General features: G+C 41.9%; 1 protein-coding gene across 4 annotated transcripts; it reads right to left on the bottom strand.

The window, feature by feature from the left end:
- Positions 1-469: 469 nt before the first annotated feature.
- fgd5b (FYVE, RhoGEF and PH domain containing 5b) lies at positions 470-18491 on the bottom strand. 4 transcript variants are annotated; one of them, XM_026307745.1, is made up of 22 exons: positions 18364-18491; positions 17682-18019; positions 14161-16741; positions 11203-11353; positions 10612-10670; positions 10469-10499; positions 9967-10118; positions 9652-9808; positions 8079-8169; positions 7549-7599; positions 7038-7096; positions 6254-6325; positions 5939-6007; positions 4020-4103; positions 3837-3916; positions 3531-3630; positions 3243-3380; positions 2991-3102; positions 2288-2424; positions 2070-2195; positions 1726-1880; positions 470-1480 (listed from the first exon to the last, which is right to left on the bottom strand). In XM_026307745.1, exons 2-22 carry the CDS (start codon positions 17689-17691, stop codon positions 1444-1446), a joined length of 4452 nt encoding a protein of 1483 aa, XP_026163530.1. In that variant the 5' UTR covers positions 17692-18019; positions 18364-18491; the 3' UTR covers positions 470-1443. The 4 variants fall into 4 exon arrangements, with proteins under 4 accessions (XP_026163530.1, XP_026163534.1, XP_026163533.1 ...); XM_026307749.1 differs by having other exon boundaries at positions 2097-2195; XM_026307748.1 differs by having other exon boundaries at positions 3000-3102.
- Positions 18492-22758: the final 4267 nt, after the last annotated feature.

Raw genomic sequence — 22758 nt, 5'->3', positions numbered from 1 at the left:
AGAGGGAGAACAGAGTGATGAATGATCTCTCCTCTATATAGGACGAGGTGCCTGCAACTTTTCAGCAGCCCCAGAAAGCAAACTTTCTGGCTGATATTATTCTGGGTCAGGAAACCTCAGGGGGAGACAAGAAGCAGAGCAGGCTTGGCCTTTCTTTGGCCGCCCAGCACACCGGTCTGAGGATCACTCACTCCCTGCTGTCTTCTGGAGCAAGTCAAGAGTGTTGGTGTTCGATCAGAACAGGCCACACGCTGTCCACATGTCGGCACAGACACAATATAGAGGGTGCTACACGTGGAGTGCAGACAGCTTGGCAGCGCCGTGAAATTGTGCATATATTAAGAACGCACGTTGCAAGCTCTATCGGCGAGGACACGGTGTCAGCTTACTGTACCTCAGGGTTTAGTCTATCTGCCATCTAGAGGAAATGAGAAGGATAAAGCCAAAACACAGACACAGAATGCTTCCATCACTGCAACCTCCTTAACTTGACTTTAATCGTAAGGTTAGAAATAAAACTTCATAAATCATTAAGTACAGTACAAATTCCAAGACACTGATGCTGACACTTATGTAGATCAGTGAAATCAGTGGTTTCAGTGGATCAGTCTAGAGCAACACAACCTTTTTACACATGTCAATTTACATGCCACTTTTTATAGGCATTAAGGTAAATACAGTAAGTAACATACAGTAGCTGATGCTTTTAGCCTCTACCCTTTGTCATGGTCATTCTTTGATATTAGTGCAAAAAAGCATAGAAACTATTTATTAGGACTGTCTCCAAGAATTCAGTGCTTGGCAAAGCTGCAGACTCTCTGTCTTTAACTCATTCTTTGATTCAGCCTGAGTTTTAAAGTATCAGTCACTTAACTGCATTTAATCCAGCGGAAGAAAACATGTTGAAATGAAGTTATAACTAATTGTGCTTCAAATGAATATGAGGCCATTCCAGATTTGGAAGTTTCTGAACGAGGTTACTTTTTTTTTTGTTACGATGTTGTCAGCCTCCCACTGAATATTTTGGTTTAGTTAATGGTTTATGTTGTCAGGAACATTCTGGTATGTTGATGAAATAAAAACTAATATGTCTTAATTTTCCAACAATCGGATTCAGAGGAATGTCACTGATTAGCTGCAGGGAGAAATACAGGTCACATCACTGTAATGTTCCGCTCCGGCAGGTATCTGGGCCAACGCCTCTCGTGGCTTTCAGCGTCACACCTGCTGTAACAGCATGCAGGCAGGGGACAGTGGAGGTTGACAAAGTAGGTGATCACGTCCCCTCTCAGAGAACACAGTGTCTTCTTATCTTCAGTCCAGCTGGGAAAGTTTCAACTTGCAGACATAATCAACTATTCCCTTTTTCAGTGGCACAGTCTGTTCCAGCAGAAGAAAGGCAGCAGACCATCTATTTTCGGAAACCCACCAGAGTAGCTGATCCTACAAAACTGTGGCTTCCTCCATGGCGTTTACCCATCTGTAAGAAACACAACATTGACTGCACACAGTCATTTATGGTTGAAGGCAATCTGTCCAAACTTGTGCTAATTAAACCCTTTGGAAGCCACTGAGTAATGTGAATGGTATAAACTTTTCCAGCTAGCAAAACATATCAATAGCAGCCCACAGTGAGTCCCTCACACTGGCCAAGATTGTGGCAGCACAGTAAGATTTGAACTTGATTGTTTTAAAGTGCACAGGTATAGTAATCATGCTTCCCACCTCTGGGCAGTGTATGTGTCTTCAGCTTTAAAGGAGTAATACAAAGTGTTTTTGTGGTAAAGCTGGAAGACGTGGGCTTCTTCCTCTCCCTCCTGTCTGTCAGGCAGCTTCACTGTAAAACCCAAAAGAGGCAAACTCTCTGATGCTACAGTCTCCTGCAGACAGAAAGTCCATTAGGGAAAAAGCAATGGATTATAAGAAACAGTGATGTAACTGTGAGATTTTTTGCCTTTTTGGTTTGTTTTTTTTTTTGTTGTTGTGCAAAAGTCCATCTGTTGCCTCCTCACTGTGTAAAGTCAGTTTAAGTGTGTTCAGGTTAAAGGGGAGTGCATGTTTCCCCTCACCTCTTGGGCTCGGTAGGTGTAAAGCACCTTGTCTTTTATAAGGAACCACAGTCTCTTCCAGTTCCTCTTGCTCTTCTTGCTGCGTTGGAGACTGCCACTAATGGAGCCTTCTTCTGACACGGTCACCTGCACGACACAGGCAACTATTCATTTATCTACCCTGCACAGTGAACATCGCTGCGTGTGCAAAGGCAGAAAGTCTAGTGTTGCAGGTGTACCTGGTTGAAGGAGGCGGTACCTTTCCGATGTCTCCAGATGTTGGGAGGATGAATGTTTTGGAAAACGGCAGAGAGAGGACGACTCGAGCGGGTTGGACGGGGGCTGTTTTTACCTGCTGCTGCAGACATATCTCCCCCTGCAGAGAAGTACAGTTGATTTGTATTGATACAATTGATTCATTTCAGCAAAGTCAGAAATGAGACAATAATAATTCAGTAACAAACTGAAATAGCACAGTTTAGTTTTGCAGGAGTTTTACTGGACAAAGATCACATTTTATTCCCTTGCAAATCATTTTTTTCAATGATAGACAACCAGGTAAAATATGCTAAATAAATGATAATGATAACTAATAAACAAATAAATGATCAACTAAATTAATAAAGGCTTTAATTTTGGATGCATATGTGGTCTGTGCTCCTCATTTCTTCTGCTATCAGTAATTCCTGTAATATAATTAATCGATGTGCAATTATCATTATAAATTTCTTGCAATAATTTGGAGCAGTGCCACTGAACTCAACTCAACCTGATGCTGGGTTTCTGACTCATGACAATTAGTTGTGCAGTTAACCAGTTAGGGAAAACTACATTGCCCCTACTGGTCACAAGAAGCATAGCAAAGCTGAAATACGTGTGTTGATATGAAGAAGGACGTCAAACTACACATCTTTAAAAATAAAAACATGTATTCAAGCAGACCTTCCCCACCTCTCTTCCTTAGCTCGTTGTAACAGTGATCACACACTTTGGCCATGCGGTCTTTCATGTATTTGAGTGGGTATCTGTTCCTGGAGCAGCTCCGACAGACAATCTGTGCCAAACAACATGCAAACACCAGAGGTGCGATGAAAACACTAGTCAGTGATCTGGTCAAAGGCACATTGTGTTACACGCTGTCTAACAAACATTAAAGTATCGCAGAGCGCTGTATTTCATTTGTCTGTGACTCACTCTCCCACAGCCATGGCAGTGGTGTCTGCGAAGTGTGAGGCTGAAATCTGAGGTGCAGTTCATACACATCATCACTTGTGAGACTGGAACAAGCGCTGGAGCTTTTTCCCCGAGAGACAGATGCAGACGATCTCTGGCCTGGAGCACACAAAAGACCTTTATCATCTCACTGACTGATGACAGTGAGATGTAACAGGGGTCTCACTTGTTGGTAAGGAAAAACATGTCTGATACTATGAAGTCGAGATAAGGACAAATGATTACTGAGAGGCAGTAATGACCCCTGACCTCTCCTGAGCAGCTGCTGAATCCTGCAGATGGTCCTCTTGTGTGCTCAGTCACCGTGCGGTTTAGGGTGTAAAACCAGTCCTCTCTTTCAATGAAGGAACTGCAGAAACACACAGAAACTCACTGCACCACACTGTAATGAGGGTGTCACTATTATTTATCAGGTCACGCACAAATAATCACCATCACATATATAAAATATCATCAATCAACATTTTACATCTTTTAGGTTTTAAAGTTTTCTCATCGCTGCCATGATGAGTTGTTATCAGTCATTGAAACAGGACACAGCACAGTGTGACCCACCTTGCTGACAAAGTGATGGAGACGTCTGTTCCTTCGATCTTCAGCGCATTTTGAACATTTTCTATGACGGGTTTACTGACCTGGGTGATTAATCAGTAATGTCACAAATCAAACAACAGAACAGTCACAACCGGCATTGAGACATTTCACATTCAAACGAGACATAATGATGATAAGTGAGACCTTCAACCCGGTGAGTGACAGAGTGTTCTTCAGTCTGTATTTCCCATCCTGCTGAGGGTATGTGTAGAGGAGCACATCATTCATCTGACAACAGAAATAACATTTATATTTCATGGTGAATATGCAGAAAAGACAAGTCTTTAGTACATGCTAATAACAAGAAATACTAAAAGGAACGGATAAACTATATGACTAACCAGTTGTCAAGATGTGATCATGTGTGCATGTGCAGGAATTTCCCACTAGGTGGCACTCTAAGCTAAAGAAAAATTGACTTTCCCACAGTTCATTTCACCATACTGAGCAGCACAGTGGGTTAGTGGTTAGCAGTGTTGCCTCACAGCAAGAAGGTTCCTGGTTTGAAACCCATCAGGGGCCTTTCTGTGTGGAGTCTGCATGTTCTCCCTGTGCTTGTGTGGGTTTTCTCCAGGTACTCTGGTTTCCTCCCACAGTCCAAAAACATGTATGTCAGGTTGATTGGTGACTCTAAATTGCCCATAGGAGTGAGTGTGAGTGTGTGAGGTTGTTTGTCTCTATGTGGCCCTCTGATGGACTGGGGACCTGTCCAGGGTGGACCCCTGCCTTTCACCCAAAGAGAGCTGGGATAGGCTCCAGCAGGTCCCTGGGACCCTGGTTAGGACTAAGGGCGTCTAGATGATGGATGGATGGATATCACTATACCCTATGCATATTCTCCAGATGTTGGGAGGATGAATGTTTTGGAAAAACAAAAAAGCCATACACAAAACTTAACCAAAACAGGCGGTAACGTCTGCCTGCTCACACACATACTAAGTCTAGCTAAAGAAAACCAGTCTCTCCACCACCACAGTAAAGATCTCTACCATTTCACTTACACCACAAACAGTAAACACAAAACTTTAATATAAAAATGTATTTATTGTTGGCTTGAAACTAGAAGTCTTTTCTTTTCGATTGTGTAAAGGGGGAAAGTTTCTGTGAGTGTCGTGTTATTTGTCTAAAAATGGGTCTGGGTCTAAAAAGTTAAAGTTCCTACCTTGAGTTTACCTGAGTGAGATACTTCAGTCAATAAATATCAAATCTGATATCCAAACTGAGTCATTAGCCTCTCTATGATTTGTCCAGTAGGTCATTTCATTTTACCTGCTGTCCCAGTGTGTTTCAGTACCTTATTTAAAAAACTGCCCACTCTTATAGACCTGCTTTATTATGTTGTCTCCAGCATTAATAATAGATAATAACAAGCGATCAGCGCCTGGGAGGATAAACCAGCAGGATAAAAGTTGTGCAGCGATGACTACTAAGATTCCTCCAGAAGAGACGTTTATGAGCTTTTTTTAGTGTAGAGCCCAGATCACAACAATATTAAAAACACCACTGGAGGGAAGTGATGTGTTTTGATGATACTCTGTGGGTAATTTGTGAAGGTGTCGACTTTTCTAACTTCTCCTCATTACCTGGGGCTGTGTTTGTCTGTTATGATTTCACAAGCTAAATGCTTATGTGTGCATATATGCAGTGCATGACACCGTGTTGACCTGGCTGTGGCAGGTGATGAAGACTGACGTGTAGTTTATCATCATTATACCTCCAGCTTTAACAATGAGATCCAGCCACCTTCCCTCTACACCTATCTGTCTATAAAGTGCTGAAAAACAATTTAATGCTGTGAAAATTCACAGGTGTACAGACATTCTCAGACAGTTTTTAAGGAGCTGCTGTTGACCTTCCCTGTCTGTAAAAAACTGGCCCAGGAAGTCCAGATTCAGAAACATCCTGTCAGGAAACCCTGCTCTTAATAGTCTGGACGTAGATGTAGACCAGACAGAAAAAGCTTAACTCTTCAGGAGAAATCAACAGGCATGTTATAATATCCTACTGTAGTTCCACAATGAAACATGCACCACAACACACGACGAACAAGAAACAGCATTTACCAAAAACAGATGGCGGGGTTGGTGACTCTTTCTGCTGACCTTCATCAGGGTGCCCTCCTTCACAAACACCTATAAAAACCATATAAAAACACAAGAGTAAGTCATACTGGACACCTCACAAACACACACACACACACACACACACACACACACAGGACACACAGGACATTGGCAATAATTAAGGTTGTTTTAAAACGAGGCTGACTGGGGATTCCCAGCTGAATGATTGCATAAAGAGCAACACAGGGGTGGGGCAGACAGACAGAGTGGGCTGGCAAACTTCAGACACAAACAATGCTGTTATCAGAGTCCTACCCTGCCAGGCTGCAGCAGGTCCCGCTGGCCTCGAACACTGTACTCTATGTTGACCAGGCGCAATATGTTTTCCTGAGACACAAAAATGAAAAACAGAGAAGATGAAATGCTTCAGAAAAGACAACTAATAAGAGTGTTCCTCATCATGTTCCTATAAACCTCTGCCTGCTCTGCTTTGCTATTTCCATGACTCCCTTTGTTATTAGATGCAGTTATCCCCAGTATCTAGGAGACATGTCACGGATTGTTCTCTTCAGAAAAAGCTATTTGACGCTAACTAGCGTTATGCTAAAAGCAGTGCTTGAAGCTAAGCTCTACATTATCATGATAACACACTGATGTTTAGCAGCATTTGCTAATAAGCACAGAGAACAAATTAGTGCTGATGAGAATAAAGTTACTAGTTTCTTAGATTTTCATTTCAGACTAAAGTAATATGTGATTAGATGAAATTGCACTGCCAGAATTAAATATAAGGAGGGGATCCATGGGTGCTCCTTAAAAATAATAGTAATAATAATACATTCCTTATAATGTATACACATATATAAATACACACATATACACATACATACACACAAATATATATATATATATATATATATATATATATATATAGTGTGTGTGTTTATATTATTTTTAAGGAAGTAGAATGAGAACATTTTGCAGAAAGATGGTTTAATGTCTGTTACATTAAAACAGTATATATCTCAGTATAAGATATGTAACTGTGGATGCAAAGGTCTGTTGGATAAAGTTAGATATACCAGCATGTGACACTTACCCCATGTCTTAGGCTGTCGTTTACTTGATCTGCAATGTCTGACACTATTGCCACTGCAGCTATAAAAGACAAAGCCAGGTAACAGAGACAGAGACAGTACATGAATGTTCATTATCAGATGTTTCAGCATTCCTCTTCTCTATGCAGAAAGTCACCTAACATAAAAGTCAAAATGAGCCAGGAGTCAGGACATGTCTACACGCCCGGACTGGTGTGGCTCCCTTATCGATGATACTGTAAGAGATATCGCTGCAGCAACTTGCCATCTCATGAATTACATGTTACGGTCTGCACACAGAAGAGAGCTGGAATGGCTGCCTGGTGGGTTAACACCACAAACAAAAAAATCTAAATTGGCTCTCTCATGGCCATCTCTACATGCCAAATGAGCACAGAAAGATTCCCTGTAAACACGCAGCGACAAACACAGGCCACTAAGGCTCTCCTGTGAGCAACAGATAGAAGAATGAGCAGCTTCTGTTCGCTGCAACTCTGCTTTTGTTTACGCTACCTTGGGTGTCTTCATATTCCTTCGAATCAGGGGACAGATTGTTCAGGTAATCTGTAAGAGGATAGAAAGAAAAGTAAGGCCTCGGGGAGTCAAGAACGCAACCACAACGGGAGAAAGATTTTTCATTCAGAGACGATACTCAGTCCTTATTTAAAAGTCTTTTATCTCATTTCTTTTCAGCTGCTAGAGGGTCTAGTGAGATTCACTAGCGACCCTCCCATCCCGCTCTCTGTCCGAGCGACAACATGGACTACGGATGTTTGGCTGAGACAAACTGTACAAAATTAGTTTCTGACTAATCTATGGCCTGGCTGTTTGAAAAGACTATTCATGGTTCAAACACACTTTTAGTTAGGCTGCAGGTGGGGCTGATTTACTGACTGTAGTTTGACAGCCCAGGCAGTAATGGACTGTCTCGGAGGGTGGTAGTATCAGACTCTACACCCTGTCCCATCTTTATCTACCAGACAGAGGGTGAAATCCTGATTAATGAACTTTTAACTGACTTTCATTCTTTACACTCGACTCACCGGTGAGGAGCATGCGATACTGAGCCACACGTACAATGACCTGCAGGAGCTGGTGCTTCAGAGACACTTTTTCCCCAACAGGACTCTGCTGCTGAGACAAAGGAAACAAATACAACAATAACTCTGTGTGTGTGTGTGTGTGTGTGTGTGTGTGTGTGTGTGTGTGTGTGTGCGCGCGCGCGTGTGTGTGCGTGTGTGTGTGTGCGTGCGTGCGTGCGTGCGTGCGTGTGTGTGTGTGTGTGTGGGTTGACAAACAGGTATAATTAAAAAATGTGGAAAATTGATGAAGAAACAGAAAAAGCTGAAGACATTAAAATACAAAGTGCTTAGGAGAATCTAAGGACTTTTAAATATGGGTGCCCTTAAATCAGACAGAGCAAACTGCCCAGTTCTGCAAAGACTTCCTGCCAACTCCTCTCCTCTGTGGTCTATAAAGTGGAGGGAAATATTGAAATCTCATTTGTCCATAAATTAGATGCATGTGTTTAGTGCCACTGGGTTTCCATTATAGTTCAGCCAGATTTTAAAAGGGTGTAATAGTCTGTGCCACCAGTCCTGGTGGAAACAAAGAAAAAAGAAAAAACAAATCCTAGCACTGGCTAAATCCCAGGCTCTGTACTAAGCAGCTGGCTGGATGATATTTGATTGTAAATAAAACTGGTGATAGTGAACAGATGCTCTAATTTCCCTGTTGAACTTTTAAACATATCATCATAATCTATGCAATGTGCAATCATGTTACCACTGGGCTGTTTCTAAAGAAATTCTTAGTGTTTAGTTTCTGATCTGAGTGCCTAGTGTCACACATACCTGTTCCTAACCCTGTACCCATACTGTTTATATTTTTCCTTCGCATGTCATGGCACTTTTTTTTTATCAGCCAAGGACACAGTGTAGACATCACTTTAACTCAAATCAGTCCTTTTATTCACTTAGCTCGCAGCCTTTTGCTGAAGTTGTTGCTTTTAAGTTTCTTCTCCTCTTTCTCTCTTATAACACCACACTAAGCACTTCACCTGTGTCCTTTCCACATAAACTAAACTCAACATAAAAGAGATAATGTGCAGGGAGAAAAGAGGCTCTCGATCACTATGAAATATATGAGGTGGGCACTGAAGTTTCACTGACAATCAAAACCCCTGAAATTTTGCACAATCGTGACTGAAGCGTTTTCTCTGAAAGACCAAACGTGGTCATGTTGTCAAGTCTGCAGTTGTTTTATACATTTGCTGAACCCAAAACTAAAGAAATTGTGCAAAAATATCATTTAGAATGAATGTTTTTGCACAATTTCTGCATATTAGTTGCAACACTGCAGAGGGAAGAAGAGAAGGGAAGGAGGAGTAGAGACTGCATATAAAGACAAGCTTTGCATGTAATGTGGAAATACATGTTGTGTCCAACTGTGTTTTATTTTTGTATTTGTGGAGCACAGTCGGTTAATTATAAGCCAAACCCATCAAACAGTGCTGTACATAAAACATGAGGCTTTGTGGTACTAAGTTGTGTGTTTTTCCTTGAGCACATCACAGGACGTTTAATTCAAAGTCAGATTTTTGAAAAAGTATCTGACCTCAAACTGGTGAACAATGGCTGCAAAGCCAGGCGAAGTTCGGCAGCTGTCGTCCAGGAGGCTCATACTTCGGTCGTAATGGCCGATGTACGTGGTAAAAACCAAGAACTCTGCTTTTCTAGACAGGAAGATATCTGCAATCCTCTGGCTCTCCTCCCTTAATGGAGAAACAGAAGTGACAGGATGAAGGAAGAGCAGCATTCACTGGTCTTCAGGTTACATTTAATGCTTCCTGAGCTGCATTAATTTGTGCACTCTGTGGAGCTATGGAAGAAGATGGATGCCTTTTAGTTAGTTAGTTAGCACATGACTCACCAGTGTCGGATTCGATTCTCCAGCTCGGTGAGGATTCTGCGGTGCAGGGTGTAAACATCAGGCAGCTCATTGAGAATCTCTCGAAGCCTCTCTTCTTCCAACACAGGTTCCCCCTCATCCCCGACAGCTGCTCCCACTGCTTCCCGAAAGTCCTGGCACACAAGAGGGAATGTGCTGGAATGGTCATTGCTTTTAATAGTCTCTGCTCAAACCTTAATAAACATTTTTCCTTCCCGCCCTCTGCAACAGTAAAACAAGACAGTACATGAGCTATTATCAAGAAATTTCATCTTCTCTTCAGAAACTGGAGCAGTGGAGGTCTGGGTCACTGGTTTAATCCCCACACAAGAAGAATAAATCTACACAAAAACATGACTGTAACACCGCAACTCCAGCTCTACAGAGCTCTGATAACCCACTGTACAAACTGCTATCATTTCCTTCCATGAAGAAGATCTGAACACATAGATTGTGTTAGTAAATTTAAAAAGAATACACTCACATCCTGGAGAAGCTTGAGAGCTTTCACATGCCTGTGGACAGAGAAATGTACATAACCACATTTTAATAAGACCCTGACTCGTTTTGACAGATAAACATTGATAATTTAACAATAAATGATAAATGAGTTTACATGTAACTTACAATCTCTCTGTATCCACCAGTTCTTTCGCGATGTAAAAGGCTCTGGATCGACCATCAGACTGTAAACAATCATATTATTTACTTGTAATAAACCCAGGGAAGCGCGGATGCGTTTTGGCACCAGTTCAACAAATATAGCTGGCTTTCCACATCGTCTCAAAGTGGCAATCAAATTCTAAATAATGAGGACAGGCTGGTTGTAGTCCATTAACCTCCATTAACCCACATTAAAATCCTGGCTTGTGAGAGCAATTTTAGCATTTGCCCAAGGTGAGAAACAATTCACCTTGATGAATTTTGTTATGATCTATTCTTCAAATATGTTTTCAGTTCTATCATTTGGTAAAAGAGGATAACTGCTGTTACAGAACGATGATAGAGAACAAATTAAATCACCTTTCAAATGAGAGCGGCTAATGTAGCTACTTTGTGAAAAGAGCAGAAAAGATGAAAAAGCTGAGGTATTTCTTCAGTGAAAATGTGAACTCTGCACAGGATTATTTACATCTTTATACACACATCAAAACACTTTCACCTCCTGCATAAATGATGTTTTCCGTGTCAGCTCAACACATATTTGGTTTCACAAACCTGTCTGTCATAACTGCTGTCTGCACCTCCATCTTCTTCCTCAGAGGTGCGTCCTTGGTCTTCCTCACCCACCATCTCTCCTCCATCACCCACTGAACCAGTCTGTGGACCGACAGCCACCGAACACACGTTGTAGGCTTCTGTGTAGGCACTGGGAAGAAAGAAGGGAGGACCACATCAGTAAAATGAAGCATAAAATTTCTAACACATGAAGAAAACAGGTATAATTATAACTGATGAGCAGCAACAATTGAGTTGCATAAGATGCCTGACTAATAAAAAACATGCGTTATGCAGAAAAATTATTGATCTTTTAGAGTAACTGAATTCTGACTCAACAAACTAATGTAAAACAGTAAATGAAGAGGATATACGATATGAATTTTGAAGGTTTTAACCTTCAGTGCAGAAAACCACGACTAGTTTTTTACACCTTGGCTTTAGTACATGAGCTGTAATATGTTAATAAATCAATGAGCTGCACCACATATTTGACCAATGTTATAATGTTAACTGTCTTCATTCATGTGAAACTTCACCAGATGAATTAACCTTAACTTAACCAACCGAGTCATCTTCATGGTCCTTTATGGTGACATTGAAATATCATGACAATAAACATACTGTAGTCTACTCAGACTCAGAAGCAAATATGGATAGATAAAACACTACACGTCTACAGGAACCAATAAACTGATCATGAAAGGCCTGTAGTGACGACTGTACCCAACCGGGGACGCATGTCTGTATTTTATGCTACGAGATTCTCTTCTGCAGGGAGCCCCAATAAATGTGCTAATGGCTGCTGCTCGGTGGGGAGTGTAAGCTATGCAAATAAAAGCATGTCTTAAAGTTACAGTAGTGATGCAATAGTCCTCTTTGTGACCAACTGCCTTGCCAATGTTCCTGATATGTTTCACTCCAAGCACCAATGGATTTAACCCCACTGAGATGCAAATTAGCTACATATGAACAGCATATGTGAGCAGTTCAGATCTCTGCATTGCACACATTAGAGCTGCAATGGCCCATTACTGTTCACTGAATCAAACTTTGGATGAGATACGCAGGGGTGGGGGGTGGGGGGGACGTTTTCCTATATCGGGGTTTTATTTCACTCCCTCAGAAACTCTCTGTCACTTGTCACAGTCCTGCCGTGTCATACGACAGCTCAAGGCAAAATCTATGGAGATAAATTAAAAAAGGAGATATAAAATATTAATTTTCTTTTTGCCTCAGGTTCAGGAGCCTATTTGTTCCAGTGATAGCAGTGATGGGGTAAAGGCGCCACTGACTGCCAAACTATCTGCTAAAATTACCCTTTCAGGCTATTACAAAACTAACAGTCTCAGTCACTGACACTGCTGTCCTTCTAGATACTGTCCTGCTGTGATTTCACTTGCTGTAGCCACTGGGAGAAGAGAATCACAATCACACTAATGTCTTTGTTTATTAATAGTATAAAAGCTGTTTTATTTACACACAGTCATGTGGGGTTTGTGATGAAAAGGAAATGATATAAAATAAAGTAAAAAGTTCAGGGTCATGCCTCGCAGAAAGAATTTACCGTGTTTTCCTCCAGTGCAAACACATTCAGATTGGGGTTAGGTTAACTGGTGACTAAACTGTCTGTAGATGTGAATGCAACTGGTTGCCTGTCTCTATATATCAGGCCTGTGATTGACTGGTGATCTGTCCAGGGTGTACTCCACCTCCTGCCCAGTGTCAGCTGGGATTGGCTCCAGCCCCTGAACAAGATTACGTGATATGGAATACAAACAAGACATCCAGTACAATGATGAAAAAATAATGGCATCATAACTTTTGCGTCATCCAAAATCATTTTTATTGGGACTTAACAATTCAGCAAGAGCAGCAAATGGGAGAGAGTTCACCGTGCGTATACACACATTTGATCATTTATTCCAATAAAACTGGTATTTTAGAGCTTTGTTGTACTTTTTTTTTCCTTGCACACGCACCAAAATGGCGGGCGTGATGAAAGAGAAGCACTGCAGTGAACAACTGCTGACTACAGACCACACTAAGATTGTATCTCAGCCTGGCTGGCTGGAGAAGAGCAATGACTCTAAAATGCTGTGACTATTAATCATCCATAGCAGTCTGTATGATATGGGGGGGGGGGGTTAATGTCAGTACAGCATAGCTGATCATATCAACAAACAACAGCACGGCAGGAAGATGAGAGTCACCCGATCAGATTATATGTGTATAAAACCAGTCTGACTTCACGTTATCTGAAGAGACCGCCGTCACCACCAGTGTTCCCTCCTCTAACAGCCAACATGCCCCAACAGCACCCAGACACAACACCGCTGGGGTTTAGTCTCTATCTAGGGAAGCTACTGTGCTGCACTTCCGTCATCACGCCGTCCATGTCTGCTGTGATCACAACATCCATCCATCATCTAAACCCAATTATTCCTAACCAGGGTCACAGGGATCTGCTGGAGCCTATCCCAGCTCTCATTGGGTGAAAGGCAGGGGGTCCACCCTGCACAGGTCACCAGTGCCACTCAACATAATAGTTAGAAACCCTCCTACCCAGGGGCAGCACTTGGTGTAAAAGGTGGAAAGGCTCATTAACACCATGCTCGACTGCATCGGTCTACCTGAACACACACTTGCACACAAGTGGTCACAAGTGGTCTACGTTGGTCGGTCAGTGTGTCCACCACTTGCTCCCAGACGTCCATGATCTCTAGACTTTAGTGATACAGTGGTATTTTCCTAGCATCAATAGGAAAATGTTATGAATTTTGGTTAATGACCAGATATCTGAGCTGTACTTTGGAATTAGCATTAATTAATGTTGGCATCTACTAAACCTCAGCATGTTGTCACTGTGGGAACATTTGTGTGGCCATGGTAGCATTCAACTCCAAACACTGCTTTTCCCATAGAGCCACTGGTAGACTCTTACATTCATTTACATACCTTTCTGTTTCCTGTTCAGATGACTGAGTTTTACTTTCAAACCCAGGAAGGCTGCTCATGTCCACATAACCATCGGTATCATTGGCGGACGACAGCACTCGACTGGGGCGGTCAAAGAAGTCTGCGAACGGTCCCTGGGGAAGAGGCCTCCGTTGAGGAACCTGGAGGTTTTCGTAGTCTGAGCTGATGGCAGGAACATTCTCGTAGTCTGAGGTATCTGCATTGGGGAAGGAAATGGAGCGAGGCTTGGTCAGGGGAAGAGGTGTGAAAGGCACACGGGAGCGGTCCTCAAAAGACTCCACTCGGACGACGCTGCGATTGAGGAAGGCCACAGAGCTCCCTTTTCTTTTGCTTTCCTTGTATAACAAGAAAGTGGAGGCCGGCTCCAATGAACCTGGAGGCTTTCTAGCAAAGCGTGAGTTGAGCTGTGGAGAGCTACTTATACTGTGTCTATCCAAATCCAGCTGTCTGGTGACTGTGTGGTGGTTGGACTCTGCTGAGGACTTAAAGGAGGTTGGGTTTACATCCACCACAAGCTTGTTCTCTGTTTTTCTCCTAAACTTAAGCATCAGGAAGCGCTTAATGGAGGATTTCTTTTTCCTGTTTTTCTCTGAGGAATCACCCTCGATGAGAACCGAGGGGGAACTCTTTGTGATGGGCTTCTTGGTGATGCAGGCCAGCTCAAATGGAGGAGGGATATCCACCACAGATGTTGGCGTAGACAGGCCACTGGAAGACAAAGGTGAAGACCTGGAGAAGCTTCCAGATGAGAAAATGGCACCTCTCGGTTTTGGAGATCCTTCCCTATCTCTGAAGACACACAGAGGCGTGTCCCGCCCCTCCACGGAGAGGGAGCGGGGGTGCAAGGCCAAATAGTGGGGTTTGGAGTAGCTCCTGTGCCGCATTGAGCTTAACATGGGGCTGCTGCTTAGTGCAGGTTGTCCAAATCCGCTCATGTAGGTCCTCTGGACAAAATGCACTCCCATCTCACCCACGGTATTATTAATGTGGTTTGACAGTGAGCGGGACTGAATCTTTGTGACCTTCCTGTCAAAAGGAAAAACATTTTCACTCTCTGAAATGTGCCCTGGCTCCTCGTAAACATGCTCGTCACTAATGCTCTGCTCTGTATCAGTGGTGTTGTCCAGAAAAGGCACGATGTGACCGTCCTGGTCGTCCTCATCTCTGAAAACATCGGAGTTATTCGGAGAAGGCAGCTGGCTTTCTGAGAGAGAAGAGGTCATCGATGTGTCGTCATCCCTTGGCACTGAGATGGACACCAGCCTGAACCTCGGCTGGCAGTCTAAATGATTCAACAAGGCCTCTGCTGTATGGGCTCGATGCTCTCCGGCTTTGAAAGACATCCTTTTCTGGCATGTTTTCACCTTGCTGTCATTATCGTTGTCGCTGCCGTAATGATCTCTGTTCCCTATCCCCACATAATCCTTTGAAGACACACATTTTATTTGCCCATTTTCTGCTGTTCCCTCATATTCTCCAGCTGATACCCCACTGCTGTTTAGGGACAAAAGCTTCTGTGCTGTTCGTGGACTCTGTGGCAGTCCAAGAGCTTTTTCATTCCGTAGCATCATCTCTGTGTTAATAATGTCCTCAGAGGAGATATAATAAGGCTCATGAGTTAGATTGTCCTCCAAGGCAAGCTGCCTCTTGGTCGTATCACAGATCTGTTTCTGGTCTTTAGGGATAATGTCATAGAAATTTCTCTTCTGAGGGGTTTCGCCCTTTTCCTTAATTTTATTGTCGCATCCTAACTTGAGGATGTTACATGTGATGCCACAGCCAGGAGCAGGTACCTCCTCTTTGTCCTCTCTCTCTGGTAGATAAAGATGTGCGTCAGCCTCCTTTATATTTTCACTGATGGGGATACCAGGCTCATCTGTGAGAGACTCAGTTAAATCATCACCTGTTTCATCTTCCTTGATATGGAGTTGGTTCTGCCTCCCCTTCGAATCTCGATTTTCGGCAGAGCTGCAGCCTGCCTCCTCATCAATGCTATTAACAGAAATATTACCCACCGAGAGGCCATCTGTGTCGGCCAGCGCCTCGCCTGCATCACAACCCTCAGCATCCATGTCCTCCGTGATGTCCGTGTCAATCATCTCCACCGCCTCCTCGGAGTCAGCTGTGAGCACAGCGTCACTGACCCACAGTGTTTCCAGGGAGTCTGCCTCCCCTGTTAGGGCACTGTCAGTTAATCTCCAGTCCTCATCCATCTTCTGAATGATGCTTTCTTCCTGTTCCTGTTCCTCTTCTGTTGCCTCTTCATGCTCTGCTCCCTGTGACACTCTCTGTAAATATTTCTGTGGCAATCTGAATTGTTCCTGTGTTGTAATCACCTTCTTTAAACCATTCTCCACCTCTTCTTCAACCTCACTGTCTGAAGTCAGTAAGCTGCCATTACTGCATCCTGTTTGTTTGCCATTAAATCCTGGGGTGACTTTAGGTTTTGGGGCGATAGAAGGTTTGGGACCCCTGGCTGTGGACATGAGAGGGGAGGGCAGCTTCAGGCTGGCGTGACAAACAAATCTTGGCTTGGGAGCAACAGATGGCTTGGTGCAGTCTAAAAGAACAACAGGAAAAGGAAACTGTAAGATTATGTGCTTTAAAATAGCTTTGTCATTTATATTGTGTCACTGTGACCTACAGCTGCACCGAAGACTCTAATTTCAGACATAATCAAATTGTAAGGGTCACATTTCCAGATGATCCGTGTTATGTGGTTGCAGTTTGACTATTTTCTTCCTAAAATATTTGTTAAAAAAATTAATCCAGGCGACACAGAGAACACAAGGCTGCTAGAACCTTTCCTTATATTTAACATTTAAAAGCTAAACTCAAACTCTAATTGTTTGCCTAAAGGACAATAAACAAAGAAACTGAATAATGTACATTTTTTAAGAATACACACAAAAAAATCGAAGGGATTTCCCTGACTCACTTCCTGCGATTCAAGTGAGAGAAAGCCCTCTCCGGCTCCCTTCACTACTTTTAAGGTAATACTGTAAAAGCAGCAAAGGGCGATGTGAAAATAGCAGCTGGTTTAATTAGCGTTTATTTAAGAAGGAAAACTGATGCACAACATTTGATCAGAGACCTGACATGAGGCAGCCGAGCATGACTGCCTCAAGATTTTTGGAGCAGTCACAATGCAGTCAAGATTTTGGCATAAGATGTGAGCACGAAGACTAGAAAAGACCTGAGTTACTCTATGTTGGTAAAGAAAAAAAAACATAAGGGCGAGGATTCAAAAATGTTCTAGTAGCTCAAAAAGTTTATTACATCCAAATGAGCTCAGTTCGTAGAAAATAACCTTCAAATATCTTAATTCTAAGTCAATGATGTACAGGCAACACACTCCACTCTGTAGAAATACTGCGTTAACACTGATTCACATCTGATCTTACTGCTACGCTGAACTAAACTCTCTGTCCTCCCCGGTTTGATATGAAAACGCTGTATATTTAATATCGCGCACACACGGGCTTGTAAATGAATCTCACCTGTGTTCATTTTGGCGAAGCGACCGTCTCCAACATATCGTCCACAGGAGCAGCTGCGATACACACCGTGTGTTTCAGTGTGACAACCAGCCAAACTCAGCTGAACTGTGCGAGCTGAGGCTGAGGCTGCCTGAACACAGCTCTGTCCCTCTTCCTCCGGGTCTGAAACGCTGCTCAGCTGATCGTCTGTGCGTCCTAACGCGCGCAGGACGCGACTGGAAACCAAATGGAGTGAGGCTCGCTCCGCTCTCCGTGGCACCACACCACAGGGTTCCTGCAGCAGGGTCAGGTGTTGTAAATGCTAACACTCATCCATGTTAACATCCACAGATACATGGCTGAAAAGAAAAGAAAAACATACGTGTTATTCTCATGTATTTATGATGAAGCCTGTCAGTAGGAGCTTTTCTTGCTCATTCAGACCAACAACAAAGCTTTAATAATGGGCACTCATTATGGAAATGGGTCTTCATTTATCAATAAACTCATGTATTGATGCTTTATAGTTCAGACATTAGAGCTGCCAGATCATTAGATCATAAAAAGCCTTTACAGTATGATTGGACTGTCAATATGTATTACTGCAAATAGAAAATAAACACCAACCAAAACGATTATCAAATTATAACTGATCTATAAAGCATTAGTATTAGTGTTGCTTATCAATAGAGCCATTAAGTACCACTTCTACAGTTTCCAGTTCCATGTGGGTGATATTATTATATTGTCATATTATCCAGTATCACTGATCATGGTCCTGGTTTTATGATCTCAGATGGCTCCTGCATTGATAAGTCGGCCCTGTTTGCTATCACACCCATCTGACGGCCTGATTGGTGTACAACTGGCTCTTTTCTACATAACAGGAAACTGCTCTCCCTGTTTCCTGCACAGCCCAACTTCACATCCTTAGCAGCTTATGGACATCATGCTCACATTTAACCCCTCGATGCATCAACTCTGACTCACTGGCAGTGAAGCACAGGAAGATATTTTTACGCTTCAATTGTGGTCAGCTGGGGAAGATTTATCACACTAAAAATATCTGCGCTTTGTATCAAAAGTCATAAAAAAATAGTAGTAACATTCAAACCAGACATGCACCAACACCTACATCTATGTTGATTTGGTGCCATCTGTATCACAAATGTTCCTTTTTTCAGCCTATAAACCATATATGTGATTTGTGCCTCACAGACTGTCATTAGAGATCCTGATCCTGGTCTCTTCAGTACGTTGCTGCAGTACAGAGGGTCCAACACAAACATGACACCACTGCAAGAAAAGGCACATCCAACTTTCACCGTTTGATCGAAAGAGTGACTTAAAGCAAAAGCATTACAAATGTGTAGTTCACACTGAGAATGTAAACACTAACAGTGCTCAGCTCCTTGAACAACATTATGTGGCTGCACCTTTGACCCCCTTTACGTTGGTGCAATAATTGTTTTTTCATATCGAGTCAATAAAGGGGAGGGGGCCGTGCTCTGTGCTCTGCAGTAACGAGGAATGAAGACAAATCATCTGACCGACACGAAAACATGTTTGTGCATAGTGAAAACTGCTGCTTGTGATGTGTTTCTGTCACCAAATCCTAATGTAGAGACTGGAACATGAGAAAATGAGTTGGTTTCTTTTTTACTTTGGGGGTAATCAATCAGTTCATTTACTTGGGTACATTTGGATGCACTACATTATGTATTGCTTATTTATTAATTCATTTTTAATGCTATTCCTCTGCCCTAAGGGGAAACTTGCTCTGATGCACATTCAACCAAAAGACTGTGATATAAGATTTCATCACAAACTGTGTTTTTTTCAGTAGATATGTAATATTGGTACTCAAGTAATAACTTAATCTTAACTTAACATGATCTTGTTCTTATTGCAGTACAGTTTTTTACATAATCTACCCACCTGAGGGGGAAAAGCCTCAGTAATTTCCTAAAACAGCTGGCCACTAATTCTTAGGAAATGTTACTAAACAAAAGCAGTGGGGACATTTTTCATACGCGGATTAATACACAGTGGCTGCTCTACTGTGAATTAAAGTCACAGGATGTTATATGTGGGATTAATTAGTAAAATACCTCAGTGTCCATGTTTATTAATAACAAAGGAACATTCTCCCATTGAAAGAATTTGGCTAAATAATTGTGATTTAAAAAAATCATTTTTTGGTGGAGCCCTGTCACGTTAAAGGGATTTATTGACAGTAACAACAATCTAAAATCTGTCTAGACTTATCATTAAAAATATAGAGTTTACTGTCCTGATGAAACTCTTTTAATTGTGGCGTTTCTGAGCACACGTCTGTGCAAAGACTCGTGGTTGTGTGTATGTGCAGGATTTTAATTTATAAATTGTGCGTTATCTGTGCAGAGCTCACTTGTGGTTTGGGATGTAAGCAACCCAGGTCAGAACTACAACAGAGCCATGATATATTGTCTGTGTATAGTAACAGCGTTGAACAATGTCCGTATGTTTTTGGTAATAGATTAGAAAAACAATTCAAGCCATGTGCAGTCTGAACCCTGAGGTCCGTCCCTGTCTGTGCGGCTCCTGTTTGCGTCAGGCGAGGAAAGAGTGCGTCTCCTCCTCTCTCCTGCTCTGAGGTGAAACAATAAGACTGGGGCTTAAAAAAGGAACTCCATCTTGATATACTCCTTCCTGCGACTGTTTTCAAGTCTTTCAGCAAAACTAGAGCACAGAGGGCGTAGCCACCAAACCTAAAGGATAATTCCAGTTATTTTCAACCTGGGCCTCATTGTCCTACTTTGCAAGTTTATAAGGTTTAGGAAAACCGCCACTTTATATGTCTCCAGTTGACAAGAGGCACAGCAATTTCATTTCGTCTCATTTTTTTTAATCTCCTTTTAATCACTTTATCACTTTACCTGGATTGTTACTGAATGAGAGGGACCCATTCATTTTCTATTACCATTCTCTGTGTTTATTCATTTAGTTTTTTCCCTGAATTAATCATGTAAATTATTTCAAATTAGCTGTGAAGTGTTTTTGAAATATGGGGATGTGTACCGCACTCAGGCTTCAAACATGTTCGCAGCTTTAGTTTAACACGTGATCCCACCTGTCATCAATAAAACATATTCCAAGTACTTCTCAGCCAAAAGCTAAATGACCCATTACGTACGGCACATATTTTGTTTTTAATTAAGAACAAGTAGAAATAAGTCATTAATTTAACAGCCAATTGATTACCTTTTGCTATAGTACTATATTTTTAATGGATTCTTATTTTACTGTGCACATCCACTCACAAAGACACACAAAGACACATTTGTGTATCCTTGGAAAGCATTGTTGGCCGGTGCAAAACTGAATACTGTAAACTTTTGTGTTTTTGAAGCAATAGGATGCAGGAACAAACTCCTGCGCCCTAGCTGTCTAATTTTAGTTTCCCTTCACACCCTGACGGGGAAGAAAACACAGCTGGAGCGTTGTTTTTGTTCTCCTGTGAGAACGTTCTGACATGTTTACAATGGGAAGACTTTTACCGAGGAAAGCTGTAAAATAAGATTTATGAATTACAGAAGCAAATATCTTCATTAGGCCCAGTATGTGTAGAGAGAGTATTTTCTTGTCTTAATGCGTTTCTCTTCTACACCCAAAGTTGTGTATTATGGCTATTTACCTGCACAGGAACCAATAAAAACTCACAGCTTTGACTCAGCACAATAAACAATAGACAATGGACAACATGAACCGAGCTATTTGTGAGATGAGGTCATATTTTAACCAAATACGAGGCAATAATGACTGTATTATGATTTTATCTTGATTTGCAGTGCTTCATATTCTTTTACTACACTGGGGCCAAGCTAAAATGCATACATGCACATTCAGGCTTTTCATGTGCTACTGGGACAAAAGAGCTTAATGCGCATTCTAATGCAAACTCATGCTGAGATGTGTTCACTGGCTTTGACTTTTAGCAGATTAATCACTGCTGATTTAATTGAAACTGAGCAAAACGTCCATCAGGCTCTTGTCATGGGAAGCAGTGAGTCTAATTACTGCGTTTATGTGAGTACTGATCATACAGCTTTGTAAAACCACACTAGATTAACCTGGACTGACCCTCTGTTATTAGGGGTTAGTGTGTGTGTGTGTGTGTGTGTGTGTGTGTGTGTGTGTGTGTGTGTGTATTTGTATGCACTGGAGAAGTCGGCTTTAACCGTGTGATGTGTGATGGACATACAGTAAATTTAACATGGGAATGCAAACAAACCTTGGGAGCGTCCTTAACACAAAGGGTGAACTCTTAACACCCTTTTTTAGGATAATTAATACAAATACTCTATAATAAGATAAAACAGTATAGAGATAAATCTCTACTAATGTTACTATAAGACAATGAGACAGATGCTTTTATATGTTGACAACTATATGTAAACACTGAATTTTTTTTAAGCCATTTTTGTTCCCAAACAAAATCCGCAGTCTACGACCAGCATCACACCTTTGTGGTTATGTTAATGTTGGTGCTGTTGGCATGCTGCAGTCTTATTTGGTTCAGATGTTTACTTTACTTTGCCCATTTAAGTTTCATTAATAATGGAGAGAAATGCAGGAGGGATAGAGTCTGTTTTTAGAGACGTCATTAATCTTGTACTGAAGGACACATTGAGATGCAAGTAGCCCCTTAAACAGCCCCTGGATCCAACAATCAATACAGGCTCAGTGACACTGGAGTGAGCAAGACGGACATCGCTGCTGCCACGAAACAAATGTGCTTTTTTTTTTTTATATATAGCGTCTACGTTAGGAAAAATCTCTGACATTCACTTATCACCATCAAATTCACCTCAACGACACGACCTGACAACACTGAGCACATTTTAAACTCTTACTATTTATTCAGCTGCCATTTCGTTTCAAAACGCTCAAATCTACAGAATCCCCCAAATAAAGTTGATCAATTGATAAAGTTATTCTAAATAGAGTAGTCAGGGAGCCATGTGTCAGGTGTAAACCAAACTTATGGATGTTCCCTGGAATTGCTGTAATTTAGAACAGAGTCTGGAGGCCCTGCTTACGCTGTAGACCACAGTGT

This window comes from Mastacembelus armatus, chromosome 5 (assembly GCF_900324485.2).
Source record: "Mastacembelus armatus chromosome 5, fMasArm1.2, whole genome shotgun sequence".
NCBI classification, from domain to species: domain Eukaryota; kingdom Metazoa; phylum Chordata; class Actinopteri; order Synbranchiformes; family Mastacembelidae; genus Mastacembelus; species Mastacembelus armatus.
Note: the sequence above shows the minus strand (reverse complement) of the source record. Positions and strands in the feature narration are given on the sequence as shown.

Coding starts and splice junctions, on each gene's coding strand:
- fgd5b (XM_026307745.1), bottom strand. Junction 3,631..3,836: donor TCCATCACTTTGTCAGCAAG/GTGGGTCACACT, acceptor GTGTTTCTGCAG/TTCCTTCATTGAAAGAGAGG. Junction 1,881..2,069: donor ACACCTACCGAGCCCAAGAG/GTGAGGGGAAAC, acceptor TTCTGTCTGCAG/GAGACTGTAGCATCAGAGAG.